Raw genomic sequence first — 15494 nt, 5'->3', positions numbered from 1 at the left:
TAATTACAGTGTCAGCAGTTGCTAGATGAGCAACACCTACCATAAGTGTCGAATTGGTGTTACTGCGTGTAAAACAGCCAGCAAAGCCCCTCCATTGTCAAGAAACCAAATATTGTGCTCTTCATCAAAAATCTGCAAAGAGAAAAGAACTGATTTGCTCCACTCATTTCTCCGGCATGAATACAAGATGTCTTTAAGGTAAACACAGCGTATAGACGCGTCTCACCTGTCTCCAGCTATTTCCCGCGTCGGATGTTATGAACATCCCTAGGTTGCTGGAGGACAGCTGTGTTCCAATATTCCCTGAGTACAAAAAGAACAAAACATGAGTGATTTCAGTCGGCATGTATTTACATAGCAAAGACTCCACTACACACCTATAATTTCATAAATTAGCACGTGTTCTCATTCGCCTGGAAAACTGATTTATGACTTATTGCAACCTGATCATCTCACCCCAAAATATGAGATGAGGTAACCACATCTGTTTTCAATGACAGAAAGAGGGAAGAAACAAGCAATGTTGGGACTAGCACGTTATAGAGTAACGCGTTACTGTAACACCACTACTGATGGCAGTAACTGATCAACAAAATAACTGTTGTAACTTACTATTTAACTAAACTCCTGTCTGCTGAAGGAGGAAATTGTTGCTTAAATAGTCCTTCTGAGTGATGTTGACATCCACATGAAAGATGTCCACTTATAAGTAACATCAATATTTGCTTTTGCCCCCAGTAGCTGCGAAGCATTAATATCCTTGCAATGCCTTTAGCATGCTTTTAAAAGACTTGTCTGCTGATGGTTGTGGGATTGTAGTTATCTCAGCTGCTCTGTTGATGCTTCTTTTCCTTGTATATAAAGCCTTTTCTCCAAAGAATAACATTTAGGATATAGAGCATCTTCCTTCAACTAACAGCTGAACATCAATCAAAGAGAGTGCTCAGTTATTGTGTCACGACAAAGTAATGCAGGAATAACTTTCCCCAAAAATGACTTTTGGTTTTCATTCACAGGTAAAGTAATGTTATTGCTTTTGAAAGATGTGTCCAAGCTGCGTTGTGAGTAGTAGTAATGTGGTAAAATTTAAAATTAAAAAATGTTTGCATAATTTATTTAGTGATCACATTGTTACAGGATCTTCACACATTTTGTTTTACTTTTTTTTTTCTGTTCTGCTTTTGTTTTCATCACTGATGACACGCTTAATTCTTAGCCTCTTGTGATTAAGATGCCTGGATTTATTTAGATCTCATGGCTCTAAAATAGCCAAACAATGCATAATGAGTGATTGCTTCTGCTTTCTTTTCCAAGATACCATTCAACCTCTGTTAGTTATTCATTACAATAGTGTGTTTTTGACGGAACTAAGAAGTTCATGTTAGTAAATGTGTGACACACATCGTGACTCATATGTTCTCTGGGCCAATACAATAACTAGTAAATGTGGGCAAAGCTCTATTTTCCTGCTTTGTGGTCTTACATTTTGAAATGTTTTAAATCTCAAAAACAGGAATTATGATTATGAGAAGTAGATGAGAATAGTAATTAAAAAAAACTCCACCTTCTATTTTTACCTCGTACCTGCCAATGTTTTCATTGATTATGTGATAGGTCTAATAACTTGCTGGTTTGGCATCTGAATATCAATGCCCTTTTAGATTTGAGGTCTTTTGTCACTTTGTCTGGTTTGACTCACTGTAAACCTACTTTACTTACTTGTGTAAATCACGTAAACTAACTAAAAAGTAACTGCAAACTATAACTGACTACCAAACTACAGTCTCATCCCTTCTAATAGGGAAGTGTACCTGTAGCCACGATGATTCCTGGTACAGACTTCTTGCTGGTGATGGGTCCGGAAGTGTAGGGATTTTCAGACATCTCCAGGTGAAGATGCAGTGAGCAAAATGGCTGTCAACAAAACGGATTCCAATACAGCACAAGTTGAAACAGTATGTATCGCAGATCTCAACAGAGGCAATTATAATTAGCTATGCTTTCAAACCATTCTTCCCATTGAGAGAAAAGTGCGAACATTTTCAGAGACCATTTATAAAACAAAGATACTTTGTTCTTCTCATCTTCTCTGCCAGAAAAAAGAAAGAAAAAAAAATGAGAAAATGGCTGAGAGGACACAGAGGGCATTTGAATTGTTTCATTCTAAAGCAAACAAGGCATGTAATTAAAATTCTCCAAGATGCACTGATAAAACTGGCGAAATTGATTCAAATCATTTCACTCATCTCTCTGACTAAAGCATGCAGAAAAACATCAATAACGCTTTTCAAAGCGCTGAGGTTGGCGAGGTTCAGAAAGCAGACGGGAGCAGACCGGTCGTGTACGACACAGTGAAAGTTTGTAACCTACCATTACCTGAAGGATATACATGATTTCAGACTCTACTGAACATACTGGCTGGATTAGGTGAATATAATACCTACTGAATAACAATAAAGCCACCTAATGTAATGCAGAGTAATCTAACATTCATTAGTCCGGCGTGACTACCAGTAGTAAATTGAAATCACAGAGGTTAATGGAAAGTCTGGACCCCTGAAACTTAACGCGGTGACACCCTGTGCCGTACACTGATAATAAGAATCCTCCAGCCAAGCATCTCTTCGGTCATTTAGAAGGCTGGAAAGACGAGCCGATGCCGAAGCCGGCACCTGGCAGGCAAAACATGGCTCTGAATCCGAGAACATCCGAAGCGCGGCTGATGAGGTTGAAACATTTGATGAATGATATATGTCACAAGCTTAATTTTGCATGAATGAAGGCATCCATTCAGTCCTGCCCAAAGGCACAAGCTCACCAGAATGCAGTGAAGGTTATTTCCAGCCACATCAGTGGCTGGAGCTGGCAGCAAGGCCCACGTTTGTCCCTTGTTGTATGTGATGAAAGTCTTGATGAGATTATCTACCAGTTTGTTGGCGAGGTACATGCCATTAATCCCCTCAACCTATGAAGGAAAACAGCAAAGATGCATTATTATATGAGCAATTTTCACATCTAATTCATGAAATTAATCCACAAATATGGCAGAGGATAAATAGGCGTCAGCAAGATGAGCAAAGTAAAGATCTTTGACAAATTGTGTTGAAACTACACATCAATTTTGTTGAAATATCAGTGTTTGACTGCAATGAAATCCATGAAGGTGTTTTCTCATATTCTATCAACTCTATCAACATACATGAAAGGGGAAGAATATATAACACAATTCAACACGACTGAAAACTGCAGACTAGATAGAATAGAATAGAATAGAATAGAATAGAATAGAATAGAATTATCCACCATTGTCTGTGACATTTTGTAAGAAACTTTGTAAAACCACAAGAAATTTTGTAAAACAACAGATCAATATTTATCAACACTACATCTCTGCTGCGGTTGCTATGGCTCAAATTGATTATAATAATTAAACCTTTAAAGTGATCGGAAATATAGTATTCTCAGCAAAAATGTGCCAAATCATATACAACACTACTGAAAAACTCACCATTGGCTTTGGTATTATGTTTATTTTATTGACATTCAATGGATTTTCCTGTATTACATTTTATAAGATACTCCGACACATTGCAGGTAAAATCTTAAATCTTTACCAGTGAATAAAAGTAGTGAACTAAAATCACTTAAAAAGCAAATACCTGGGTTTTACACGGTCACATAACTGTTATGGCATTTATTGTGAAAAGTCCCAATCAATGAAGTACAGCTGTAATTATAATCACAGCTCGGTATATTGACAGATGTTTTCAGTGAGTGTGTTGTAGGAGGGAGGGGAATTAGAGGTGCAATGACAGCAGCAGTCCGAGAACAAGGCTAACTACACACCTTATAAAAGTCGACCAGGAGGTTGCCGGCAGGTCCTCGGCTGGTTCGCAGATTCTCTAATGAAAGGATAAAGTAGACCCCGGGGGAGTCGGAGATATACAGGCTATAAGTGTTGTTCTGATTCCACTCCTGGACGGCAGCGAATACCTGCTTCTCGTCTGTACTGATGATATGCATGTCCTGCAGGGGAGAATAAGAGAGGGGTGGGGTGGGGGGTTGAGGGGGTGGGGGTGGGGGGGCTGAATGACAGCTACAAGCCAGCAAACAAAAGGGAGCTGCAGCTACAGAAAGAGATACAGTGTGACATTTCCCTACAAACAAGAGTTGTATATCTCATCAACAACAAAAGCAACAAATCTAAATCAGACTGTCTTCTGGTGTCTTTGTTTCTTACCTTCGGCAGACAATACTTAGGTAATTTCATCCTCCTGAAGGTTTCTCTCATGTAGGAGACGAAGTAACTGGCTCGTCCTGACTTGGTTACCTACAAAATATAAAGTCAAAGAAATTGAATCACTGTCTAATCAGACGACATGTTGAAAGTTTTCCGTGTGTATTCTGGATTTTGATTTCATGTTGTGCTGTGGCCATGGTTGTCTCTTACATGGAGGCCGAGGTAGACTGTGATGACACAAAATGGAGAGGGATGTTCGTACGGGACATGCTGAGCTGTGCTGAAGCTGAATATGCAATTATATTGTGGCCACTTGGTTAAAATTTGCAGCCCCAATGGTAAATATGACAACTGCAACTGTGTGAGTGATAGCAAAGACTAAAAGCTTCTCTGCTCATCAGCCTGAACATGATGGATATCTGAGAGCATCAGATAATCACGTAATAATCATCTTAGAATATTATCAACTCATAACAACGTCAATCATATGGACAGATTCTGTATATTGAACAACTGGACTACTTCGTGTGTCACAATTTGTGTTTATGATTTCTTTGTGGTGCCTTCCTCCATGCACACTGTAAACCCCAATCGGTCTAATATGTTGATCTTTTGCTGCCACGTATGCAAAAAGCATTGATACTCTGTGTATTCTGATAGCTTCCTATATGGTGCAGCATTAACGTCTGCAACAGTTTGAGCCACAGTAGCTTGTTTGTTGGCTCGGCCGACACAGGCATGCCTTTTATCAGGCTCGCCTTTTAATTATTAGGTGTTTGGCTTTGGTAGTGCGTTGGTCTAATAATTTACTTTCACACTGGCAGTGGTTTCAGATGTGCAAGTAAATATATCTGTGCTCCTCAGGATGGCCTCTACAATTTGTAAACATTTATATTCTATGTATAATTACTGAGTCCTTCCCCCATATTTAGTGTGGATTTGCTCCAAATGGAGGGATTATAATAGGGTGCAAGTTTACTGTACAATGCCATGTATTCTTTACGGTATACTTATATTCATAGTATTAAAATAAATTTTAAAAAGACCTTAACACACCCACCAGTGGTCATGATATCATGCTGATCTGTTAATGCACAAATATAATGTCTTTGGTTATTTATTTTTCTTTAAATATATTGAAATATGCCTTTTTTTTTTCCTGGAACACATGTACTGTTTTAAAATGACTCAGTAGGTTGGTTATTCTCTCATGTTGGTGAATTAAGCACAGTTTCAGTAGATTGATACTTAAAACTTTTTTTGCACAATATATACTTGGTCAGGATTCAATTAGAAGCCTTGTTGACTGTATTTTGATAACAATACGTATCAAAATGTCTTGAGCTTTGCACAATAATACCTGTGAATTGGCCTGCATCCCAAACGCAGCCTCATTGTGAAATGGGGACCAGAAGAATCTCCCGGAGCAAGCATTTTAATTCACAATGCACGGCTGACTTGATAAAAAAAAAAGCTCACAATTTTACTCTCCCCTCTGCAGTGTGAAAAGCAGCCTGAAATCACGGTCACAACAGAAATTATTATCATTATCTCAATTAGTCTAAAGCTGAGAGGCAGTGCAAATTGTGTTGGCTTTATCTACAGTGCGTCTTGAAGATCCTAATGCACTACCACTTTCCCATCCACTTACAGGCAGGCCAACACTACTTGATTGCTTATTTTCTAATCAACTAGAAGGATGGTGTTTGTCCCCCAACACACTACATTAGGGCTCTAATGGAATAATCTATCGAAAATCAATGAGCTGCATTTTCCCAGGCCACATTTTTGAGGATGTTGCACTTGGCTGTTCCTTCTTTCCCAAGAGACTTTGGAGGTGTTGAAGACTGCTTATTTCGTTGTAGCCCAATCGATAACCTCATTACTCTTTGTCAAGTTAAATCCAACTGCCCCGAGCAATGAAAGTCACAAGAAAGTCATCTGTGCCACCTCAGCTCCGTGCAGACACTCTATGTGTGTCCAGTTATTTTCAACCGGCATCTTCCACATGTCCGCCTGCGCCTCGGCGGTCAATCTCATCTCTGCTAAATGCAATTTGGGAATTTTTTATCAAATCACCATTTCTGAATCACACTGAGATATATTTTTTTCATACATTTACAGTCTTACATCGTAGCCATTCCAACCGAGTCTGTGGATTAAGTGTGTTGAAAGTGAAACTGGGTCACCGCTAAAGTATCGCTGCTGCAACATCATAGCATATCAAAAGATTAAATCTCTGGATAAATAAATTAAGAAAAACCCAACACCAAACATTTAGGGTGTTTATTCAAAATGAAAGTGTGTAGCCCAGGAAAACTATCAGTTTATTTTCCTAAAATGCAACTGCAGTCAAACAAGGATGACCAAATGCATCAAGCCTGACCGGTGCAGAGAAAATTACTTAGCTATGGATGGAAATCAATGACAGTGGAGGGCATTTGAAAATTAAATTTCTAATAATGACCTTGACTGCGGCTGTCTAATTGGAGTCAAAGTCAGAGTGAATTGTAATCAGAGCACCAACCTGTCTATTCACAGTTCCTTTGCCATGTGCTCTCAGCAAACTAACACATTTTTCAGACATGAAGTATGTCTGTGCGGAAACTCAAATACTGAGCGTGCTTTGACATGAACGAGACAAAACATAATCAAAACGCACATCGGGCCAGCGGGGGAACAGGTGTGGCGAGGAAAGCCATTATATGGATTTTGATGGAAAAGCATGAATTGGGTGCACAAGAGAGCTTGAAAAGAAAGAGGTGAAAAAAGAAATATAATAAGTAAAAAGAAAAATAAACAAGAAAAGCAAAGTTTACAGAGACAGCAGCCTTTGCATGAAATGATGACGAATGCCTTGGTGTGATTAAGAGAAGTCATGTACTGCTATGCTAACCTGAGTGAAAACATATTCATCCTGCACAACTAGCGAGTTGGTGTCTACGTGTCCGGGGAACAGGTACTGTCGGTTGCCTTCACTGCATCGTTGCGCTCTGCACTTCACATACTGAGCACCTAAAAGAAAGAAAAACTCAATCAGAAGCAGAGGTGGAAAAAGTGCTCCAGATCCAGGGAGCAAAAATACCCCACATATGAATATAAATACTAGATCAAAACAAGTTAAATTAAAATGTACAAACACAAAAAGTGAAAGATAATCCACTGTGATGACGCACGCACGCACGCACACACACACACACACACACACACACACATACACACACACACACACACACACACACACACACACACACACACACACACACACACACACACACACAATTTAAGTACAGTTGTACTGTGTTCAATGGTAGGAATACATTTATCGCAGAAAAACTTAAAACGTAATTATTTTCCACATTTCCACATTGTTGTAATTTCCTCTCTGTTGAATTCATCTGTCGCTTCAGTTGTCCTGTCAGTTGATTTGATCCTTTACTATAATAAGAATTATTATCTGTTGAAGTTGGACGAAGTGACAAGTGTTATAAACATTTCAGGAGTAAAAAGTACAACATCATTAAAGTGAGTGTCTTCTGTAGCTTCATAACGTTATAAAAATGACTTATTTTCATTGGTTTTCAAGTGACTATTAACATGTATTTAAATTGGACGAGTGTTATTTGCTACTGTTTTATTGCTTTTCACAACTACAATCTGATATGTAGTCAAATCTGGAATCACACCTTTAGAAAATGATTTCATATTTTCTCATTACCGTAATTTGAGAGACTTGAAAAGAGAGCAATTACTATGTCCGTCTAAACAGAAGAAGCATTGCCTTACTCTGACAAGCCTGATCTGAATCTGTGTTTTTTTGTGATAAATACATGGTAATTTGTTGTACAGCTGTATTTCAGAACTATAAAGGTGGCTTCTGCCATTTGAGTAATTTATGAATACATAGTAAATAATAGTAAAATAATAAACGAGTCAACCACTGATGCCACATGAATAAAGTACACATCTCTTCAAAGTCAACTTAAATACTGTAAGGAAAAGTAAATATTTTGTTACTCCCCACTATTGATCAAAGTACAACAATTTATTGGAGCAGCAGAACAGTATATTTGCTAAATCCACACCAGGTTCACTGTTACTACTGCTTTAATCTTCAGGAATATTCAACCACTGGTGCTACTCAGCCAGCACTTTTAAAATCAAAATGAGTTCAGATTCCAGACTAAAGCTGCGACAAAAAGTTCAACATGTCATTGTGCAAGTTTGTATGCTAATTCAGACACAGATTTTCTCACCACAGGAGGAATACGAGTATCTTTTTCCAGCAACAGAATCTCCTGTAATTGGTTTGACAGAACGCACCATGCCGTTTGGAAAGGGAGAGTGGAGGTTTGTCTATGAAGCACAGGGGATAGATTAAGGGGAGGAACCATCTATCAGCTCGCTAAAACTCTCCATTTTTGCCAGTAGACACCTTTGCTGCTTTACTAGACATCAGGGACCGATATGAACAGCAGAACAAGTCTCATCTTGCCCGTGACCTCACTCTAAATGAGAGGCAAAGGGGTCCTGTGGGTCCTGCTACTGTAACAGAGAGGAGTGCTGCACTCACGGCCTTTCGCGATGCGCGTCTCGATGTGCACAACATCTGATTCTCTGTCCAGTCCCATCACCGCCCTTGAAAGTACGGGGGGGAGGGGAGGAGGAGTGGGGCAGAAACAAAAGGAGGGTGGTGGGGAAGAAGAAGAAGAAGAAAAGAGATTAAAACAGAAAAGAGAGGGAGGCAGTTTCACAGCTGCAGATGGACGTCCCTGTCCTGAGAAACACGTAACAATATGTTTTTATCATCCTGTAAATCAGTCAGTGTGGAATCTGCGCCACCAGCAGCAATTAATCTCAATTCACCAAGGCATCAACAAGGGAAACAACAAAGGAGAGGGGGTGACAAAACATCCGCTGTCCCCATAAATATCTACCATGGCAAATGTGTGTTGTTATGAAATTGTAGGTGGCTGCAACAACAGTTTGAAAAATAACTATTTGGTATAATGTGCATGAAGGAAGCGTATTCAGGAGCACAGATAATTCATTGTTTCGGGTGCTGCTATACCCACTGCGCTTATCTTATTCATCGAGCGTCACACTGTCCGTGCATGTGGAGAGAGTGTCCTAGAACCATTGTCCTTTCCTTTCCAGCTGAAAAGCACACTTGGTTTGACACATACCATGACAAACAGGGATAAACGGGTTTGCATCAATATTCAAGCCTTCTGCCCATGCAGTCAAGATTACTAAATGACAGCGACAACAAAAACAGCATGTCATGTTAGTGTTATGAAGAGAAAAAAAGAAAAAATAACACACAATATTCCTTCAGGTGTACGTGATGTGCATGTAATCATTTTTCTGCTTGACTGCCACTGAGGGAGGGATCTGCTTTTGACAAGAGGTCAGAGTTTCCCTGTGACAGCAAAGGGTCATGAACACTATCATTATGCAAATTACAATCAATCACAGCAAACGGCTCGGAAGTATGACGCATGTGATCCTACCAGTAGAATCGGCCTGGCATCACGTTGTCGTGAACGAGCTGCCATTTCCTCCCAAAGTCCATTGAACTGTACAGCTGCAAGACAAAATTAGGACAGTCTTCATCACGGTTAAAGTTTCAGGAGGGAGACATTGGTAACGAGCAGATTCACATCTGAACCACATGGAAAACGCAAAATCAAGAAGCGCTAATGTATTCAGGGTCATATGTGAAGTTATTTTCACTCAAAAAGTTCATTTCATTGAGCATTCACTCAGAAGTTACCTTGCTGTCATGACTGTATGCCAGTATCCAGTTCTCCTGTGCAGGGTGGAAGAGCAGGCTCAGGATGTTGAAGTTAATGGGATGCTTCTCAAAGCTTGCCCCTTCATCTGAACTGATGAGAACAGCGCTCTCTACCTCTGGGTCGCTAAGCATCATTATCTAAAGTACAGAGGGCCAGACGAGGGATATAGTATTAGAAGAGGAAAGGAAAGAGCGACGCTGAGAGACAGCGATACTGTCATTTGGCTGCAATTTTAAGAAACTGTAATTTGATGTCAGGACTAAACTTCTGAGAGATCAGACGGGGGGACAAAAGCAGCAGAGAAATGCCAACCTTCTGTTTGTTGGTAGGACAGACGTACAGGTAGCTTAAAACCGTCCTTGAACCCACTTTGTCATTGAGCTTGCTGTAGGTACTGCCGTAATCCGTTGATCTAGACACAAAACAAAACATCGTGGCATGTTGGAAGACAAAAATCCATTAGAGACAGATTTTTAAGCACCATAGCAGCGGCCTTGGCATGTTTTAGCCCATTAACTGCTGATCACTTCTTCTTTACAAGACTGCCTCTCCGGAGCATATCATACATTTTCAGATTGATTTTCTACCATTCAGGCTGCCTTTTGCTTTAAGGGATGAAAAACAACTCAGACACTAGCCTCATGCTAATGTGTTTCTGTTGCTCTTGTGACTGTGTTAAGAAATGTGTTACACTGGAAGAATTAAAAAAAAGTGTGTCATCATTAGTCCATTAGTCTGTCTCCAGTATGTGATCAAATTATTAAAAAAAGGAGCAAATGTGTAAAATAGGCAGTGGGTGGCAGATGGATAAAGAAGCAGACCTTTTAAGCAGTCAGCGTGGCAGAGCTGAAATGTGTTTTATAAACAGTTGGATAAAAACCATCACTGTCAAAGAGAAATTCTGACTGACCACTACAGAGAAATCTTTTCATGAGTCCTCATTTGGCTCACTAAAGCTTGACTCTGATGTGAAAGGAATCTATGCACATTTTGAAAAAACAGTATTGAACCAGTAATACATGCCAATCTTAGTGAAAATCAAAATATAAAGAGAAAAACTCAGCAAATTGTGAAGTTATGCCACAGTCCAAACCACACATAGGCAACTGGTGGTCTGTCAAATTTTGAAAGATCCAAATTTCAACATCATTTCTAAAGTAAACACTATGCTAAATTATAAATTACAGCATTCACATAAAGTTTAAATAAATATTTGCAGCCATATGTTCAGTATATCCCTTGGCTGGAGGTGCTTGGTCATAATTAGGAAAATGAAATGTATCTGGTGACGACCATGATCCAAGTTGCCTATTCCCAGAATAAACAGTGATTCACTTCAATAGATAGCATGGAAATAAATAAAATGTGCATAGAAATGACATCAAATTACTATTAAAAATGATGTCTTCATGAACAAATAAATATGCAAATCACTGCTCAATGCTCAATTATTCTGAGCCACATGAAAAGGTTTTCCCTCTGGGATTAATGAATACATTTGAGGTTGTTTTAGGTTGTTGTACGACATTAAAAAAAAATTAATTTGCTTCAATCCCACAAATTTACAATTATCATAATATCAACATGTGCAAAAAACATATTATATAATGCTGATTGAAATGTGATGGATATTGTTTCCTTGCACTTTTGCATTCATGATCAACAAAAGTAGGCTTAATCATGGTTAAATAAAAGAAATTGTGTCATTAACAGATTAGAAACAAACCATTATCATTACAAAACTAACAGCTTTAATTATTTCTTGTCTGAAGGCTACAGGGCAGGGAAGCCAAAAGCACAAAAAAAGAAAAAGAAAAAAGTTCAAAAGCAAGAAAAGCAACAGGTTGTTGTTAAAAAATAGACAAAAAAAACCATGGTCCAGTCTGCAACCAGTGTGAATTAGTTGCAAGAGAAGGATCACTGTTAATTGGAAGAACAAATCCCAAAGCACAGAGAATGACATTGTGGACATAAGTGTTTAAATTTATTGCAAATCCCATTGTTACCACAATGCGCCAGATTATCGCACATTTACCTAATGTCATGCAGGTCCGCCGTTCATGTTTAACCCCTTCTGTCCCCGTGTCGGCGTGTGTTTGGACACCGAACCCCGAATTCCTCCCAGTGGAGCTCAAGCACATTGCACTGTAGCTGGCTTCAGTAGTGTGAGGACCAGTTTAAAGCACTTTTAGGCGGCTGAATTGGTGAAAGTAAGCTACATAAGATCAGTCCATTCACTGTTGTCATGTGACACATGACTAGCCAGAGGGCGTACATGCATATGAATAAATGGGGTGGGCACATGTCACTGTAACTGATTATAGACGATACAGTTGTGGTGCGCATGTACACCACTTGTCGCGGTGCAGTAATAATGATAGATTAATGCATTTTCCTCAGTGATGAGTTTCCCTCTCGGTACAAAATCTCTGGGATATTCCCAGCTGTTGCCCCCCACCCCACCTCCCCACCCAAAAAAAAAAAAAAAAGAAAGAAATGGATAGTAAGAAGCCTGCTTATCAATGTTATGTTTGCAGGATGAGTCCAACTTTGGAAACACATCTAAAAAAAGAACCTCTGCAAATACTTCACGGAGTAGATGAAGCTTGCAATTGGCTTTTCATGCTTCAGGAAGGTACGTCACGCCTCGTGCCGAGAATGTTTACAAAAAACTCCACAAGGTACCTTTAGCATTTAGCAAAGATTTAAGCGTGCTTATTTTCGCACTGGGGCTAATTCAAAGCCCTGCTGCTGCGTCGAAAGTGTAACAAGCTCTAATGCTCACAAGACAAGAAATTATTGCTATCAGGAGACGCATAAGCCAAGTTTGTTCAATTTTCGCATTTTAAAGGTTGGCATATTAATTATGTCGTTCCTGCTTCAACAACAGCAGCAACCGCAGCTGCCAGAAACACATCGTGCACACACACCAAACATTCATTCTTCACATGTCAGCTGAGACCCTACTAGTGTTTGCAGGCTGATTTTCATGCTACACCGATATGCAATGAAACCAGTGGCTACCTCTGAGGAAGAAAATTAAGGTCTGGTGAGGTCTTTTTGGCAAAATGGTCAACAGCAACATAAGTGAATCAAGTGAATTTGTAGTCAAAGGGATAAAATCGTTAAGCATGTCCATCGTGGTTGAATATAACATCCTTTGGAGGGATGAAAATATTATAAGCTTTCAGTATATAAGGAATTACTCCGCTTTCATGTGGAAAGATGTTCATACATTCAAGGCTGTGAGCGAAGAATTTTGAAGACATCCTTTTAAGTGCAGGGTGAAATCCCCTTTCATATAGCTTTTTATCTTAAATTACAGCGAGAATAGACTTTTGTTCTCTCTGCTTTCAACTGATTTAGATATTTAGTGTCATCCTTTTTTAGTCGGCTTCCCTCTCAGCGGGAAAAGACTGAAGTGCAGTGTACATTTGCTGCAGTGCAACAAATTATCTAAATGGAATTTAAGGTGAAATATGTTATAAAAGACATTGAAAATAGGAAAAATATATGACAGTAATTCATCCTCTCCTTGGTGTCATTAATTAAGGGACTCGTGTTTAAATAAAACAAGACATGTGGACGTGTCATAACATGGTAAAGTACCTGCACTCCACATAGCTGCCTCCCGTGACAAGGGTAGATGTGTTTGTCATCTCAATCTTCATATTTCACCTCACCACCAACACCTAGTCCTCGCTCTCAGTTCTATCCGAGTGCCTCCAAATGTAATTTCCCTGTATAATTGGATAGGCACCCAGTGTCTGCGATCATTGTCTGTGCATTAACTTGAATCATCCCAATTGCTGTTGACATTGTTTTCAAAGACTTCCCCTTAAACACATTTGTATGTATGCTTAAACACACCGTTTGGTTGGCAGATCTGTCTCCTATTGTGGAGCAGATTTAAAAGCCTCTTAAAGGACGTTATTATATTGTAGAGATTTTTTTTTTTTGGGGGGGGGGGTGTAGTCATCTGGAAACACAAAAGAGACTTGATGTGTTTAGATTGCTTCTGCAAGTCACTCATTGATCGGCTCGCTGCATTTTGCCACCAACAGAGGCCCAGCAGCTGTAGCCATAAATCATTTATTACATTATCACAGAAATCATTTACTCCTTTTCCTTTTCATAACATTCAAATCTCTGCTTTTCTAATACTCGTGCTAAGAGCCTTTGCACTCCCCCCTGAGGTATACTCTAATTTACTCCTGGTGCCATTGTTAAGCAGACACCTTGATGATGGAAGACCTCCTGTACACAATATGGGATTTCAAAATGTGTCAAGTCGGGTGTAAATCTCGGTGGCGCCTCTGGTGAAACTGATATTAATTTGAAACTCCATGCTTGGTGGACTGATGGTCTCCCTTTCACGTGCATTTCGGAGTGAAATGAGTTCTTTGCAGGCAATGGAAGAGGTGAGAGAAAAGGCATATCAGTAGCTGGATTAGGCTCTATGGTATAACCCTTAATGAATTCTATTCTTATTTATGACCTGACAGCGCACTGTAAGTCATCTCTCAATACATACTGAAGCAAATAACTACAGCTATATAGTGGCAATTGCATGTCAATTGCTTCTGAAACAAAAGGTTACAGATGACAATCAATCAAAAAGTCCATCAAAAAGTTTCTAGGTCAGAAGGAAAAATGTAACAGGTCCAAAAAAAGAATCCCTTAAAACTGCCTTCCGGTTTTTCTTTAAGAAAAGCTCTTGAAAAGCTTTTTTATGTGTTGATAGACAGAAAATAGGTTGGAGTTCTAAAAAAAAAGTTGTCGTGGTGTTATTTTTGTTATTTATGGGCACGGGGAGGGTTCAATCTAAACTACTTTCAGATCGCTTTATTAAACATACTTCATATTGGTTTCCACTGAAACTTGATTGTTCATATCCCAGCCAGAGAGAGCACTATAAATCACACTTACAGTATACAGCACCATCTATGAATATATTACTCTTATTGTTTTTGGGCTTGTGCTTTTGCATTTTTATAAAGTTCGCACAGTGATGTGGTAACCTTTCTACTTATATTAAAGACATGAAGCCGGCGGCTTGCAGGCCAATGTTCAAAAATCAATCATCAAACAGGTGATGGTAGGACAAGGTGCAATATTATCAGATTTACACTACATATTCAGTCTAAATCTAAATACACATTAGGGTGGAAATGTCTAATTCTGAAACATGAGGTCAGATCTTTACATTAAATAAGGAGGTATAATTCTCTTGTAACTTCATACTGGTCAAAGTGCATGGTCAAAATGTGGCCCTGGTAATGTGGATGACATATCCATGGCCCTCATAGTTGCCCTAATTTAGGTGCAATGGGGGGGGGGGGGGGGGGGGACTCACCTCCAGAGCGAGCTCTCGGTAACGGCCCCCAGGTTGAAGTCATACAGCTTTGTCAAAATCAAGATCACCTGCAACATAACAGCAACAGACACATTTCATT

At 39.3% G+C, this 15494-nt stretch overlaps 1 protein-coding gene across 1 annotated transcript in view; it reads right to left on the bottom strand.

Annotated features, from left to right (window-relative positions):
- Positions 1 to 15494, bottom strand: part of LOC308138140 (VPS10 domain-containing receptor SorCS3-like) — a gene marked incomplete at both ends in the record, with an annotated part of 53297 nt that overhangs the window by 17427 nt on the left and 20376 nt on the right. The window contains 12 exons of the mRNA XM_080507122.1: positions 41 to 132; positions 227 to 303; positions 1812 to 1914; positions 2819 to 2965; positions 3847 to 4026; positions 4241 to 4330; positions 7137 to 7255; positions 8814 to 8878; positions 9754 to 9827; positions 10017 to 10175; positions 10351 to 10450; positions 15395 to 15462. Of these exons, the coding sequence (XP_080363248.1) occupies positions 41 to 132; positions 227 to 303; positions 1812 to 1914; positions 2819 to 2965; positions 3847 to 4026; positions 4241 to 4330; positions 7137 to 7255; positions 8814 to 8878; positions 9754 to 9827; positions 10017 to 10175; positions 10351 to 10450; positions 15395 to 15462 (1274 nt within the window). The remainder of the gene's footprint in view (positions 1 to 40; positions 133 to 226; positions 304 to 1811; positions 1915 to 2818; positions 2966 to 3846; positions 4027 to 4240; positions 4331 to 7136; positions 7256 to 8813; positions 8879 to 9753; positions 9828 to 10016; positions 10176 to 10350; positions 10451 to 15394; positions 15463 to 15494) is intronic.

Source organism: Blennius ocellaris, assembly GCF_963422515.1.
Source record: "Blennius ocellaris genome assembly, chromosome: 13".
Classification (NCBI taxonomy): domain Eukaryota; kingdom Metazoa; phylum Chordata; class Actinopteri; order Blenniiformes; family Blenniidae; genus Blennius; species Blennius ocellaris.
This window is presented reverse-complemented; position numbering and strand designations above follow the sequence as displayed.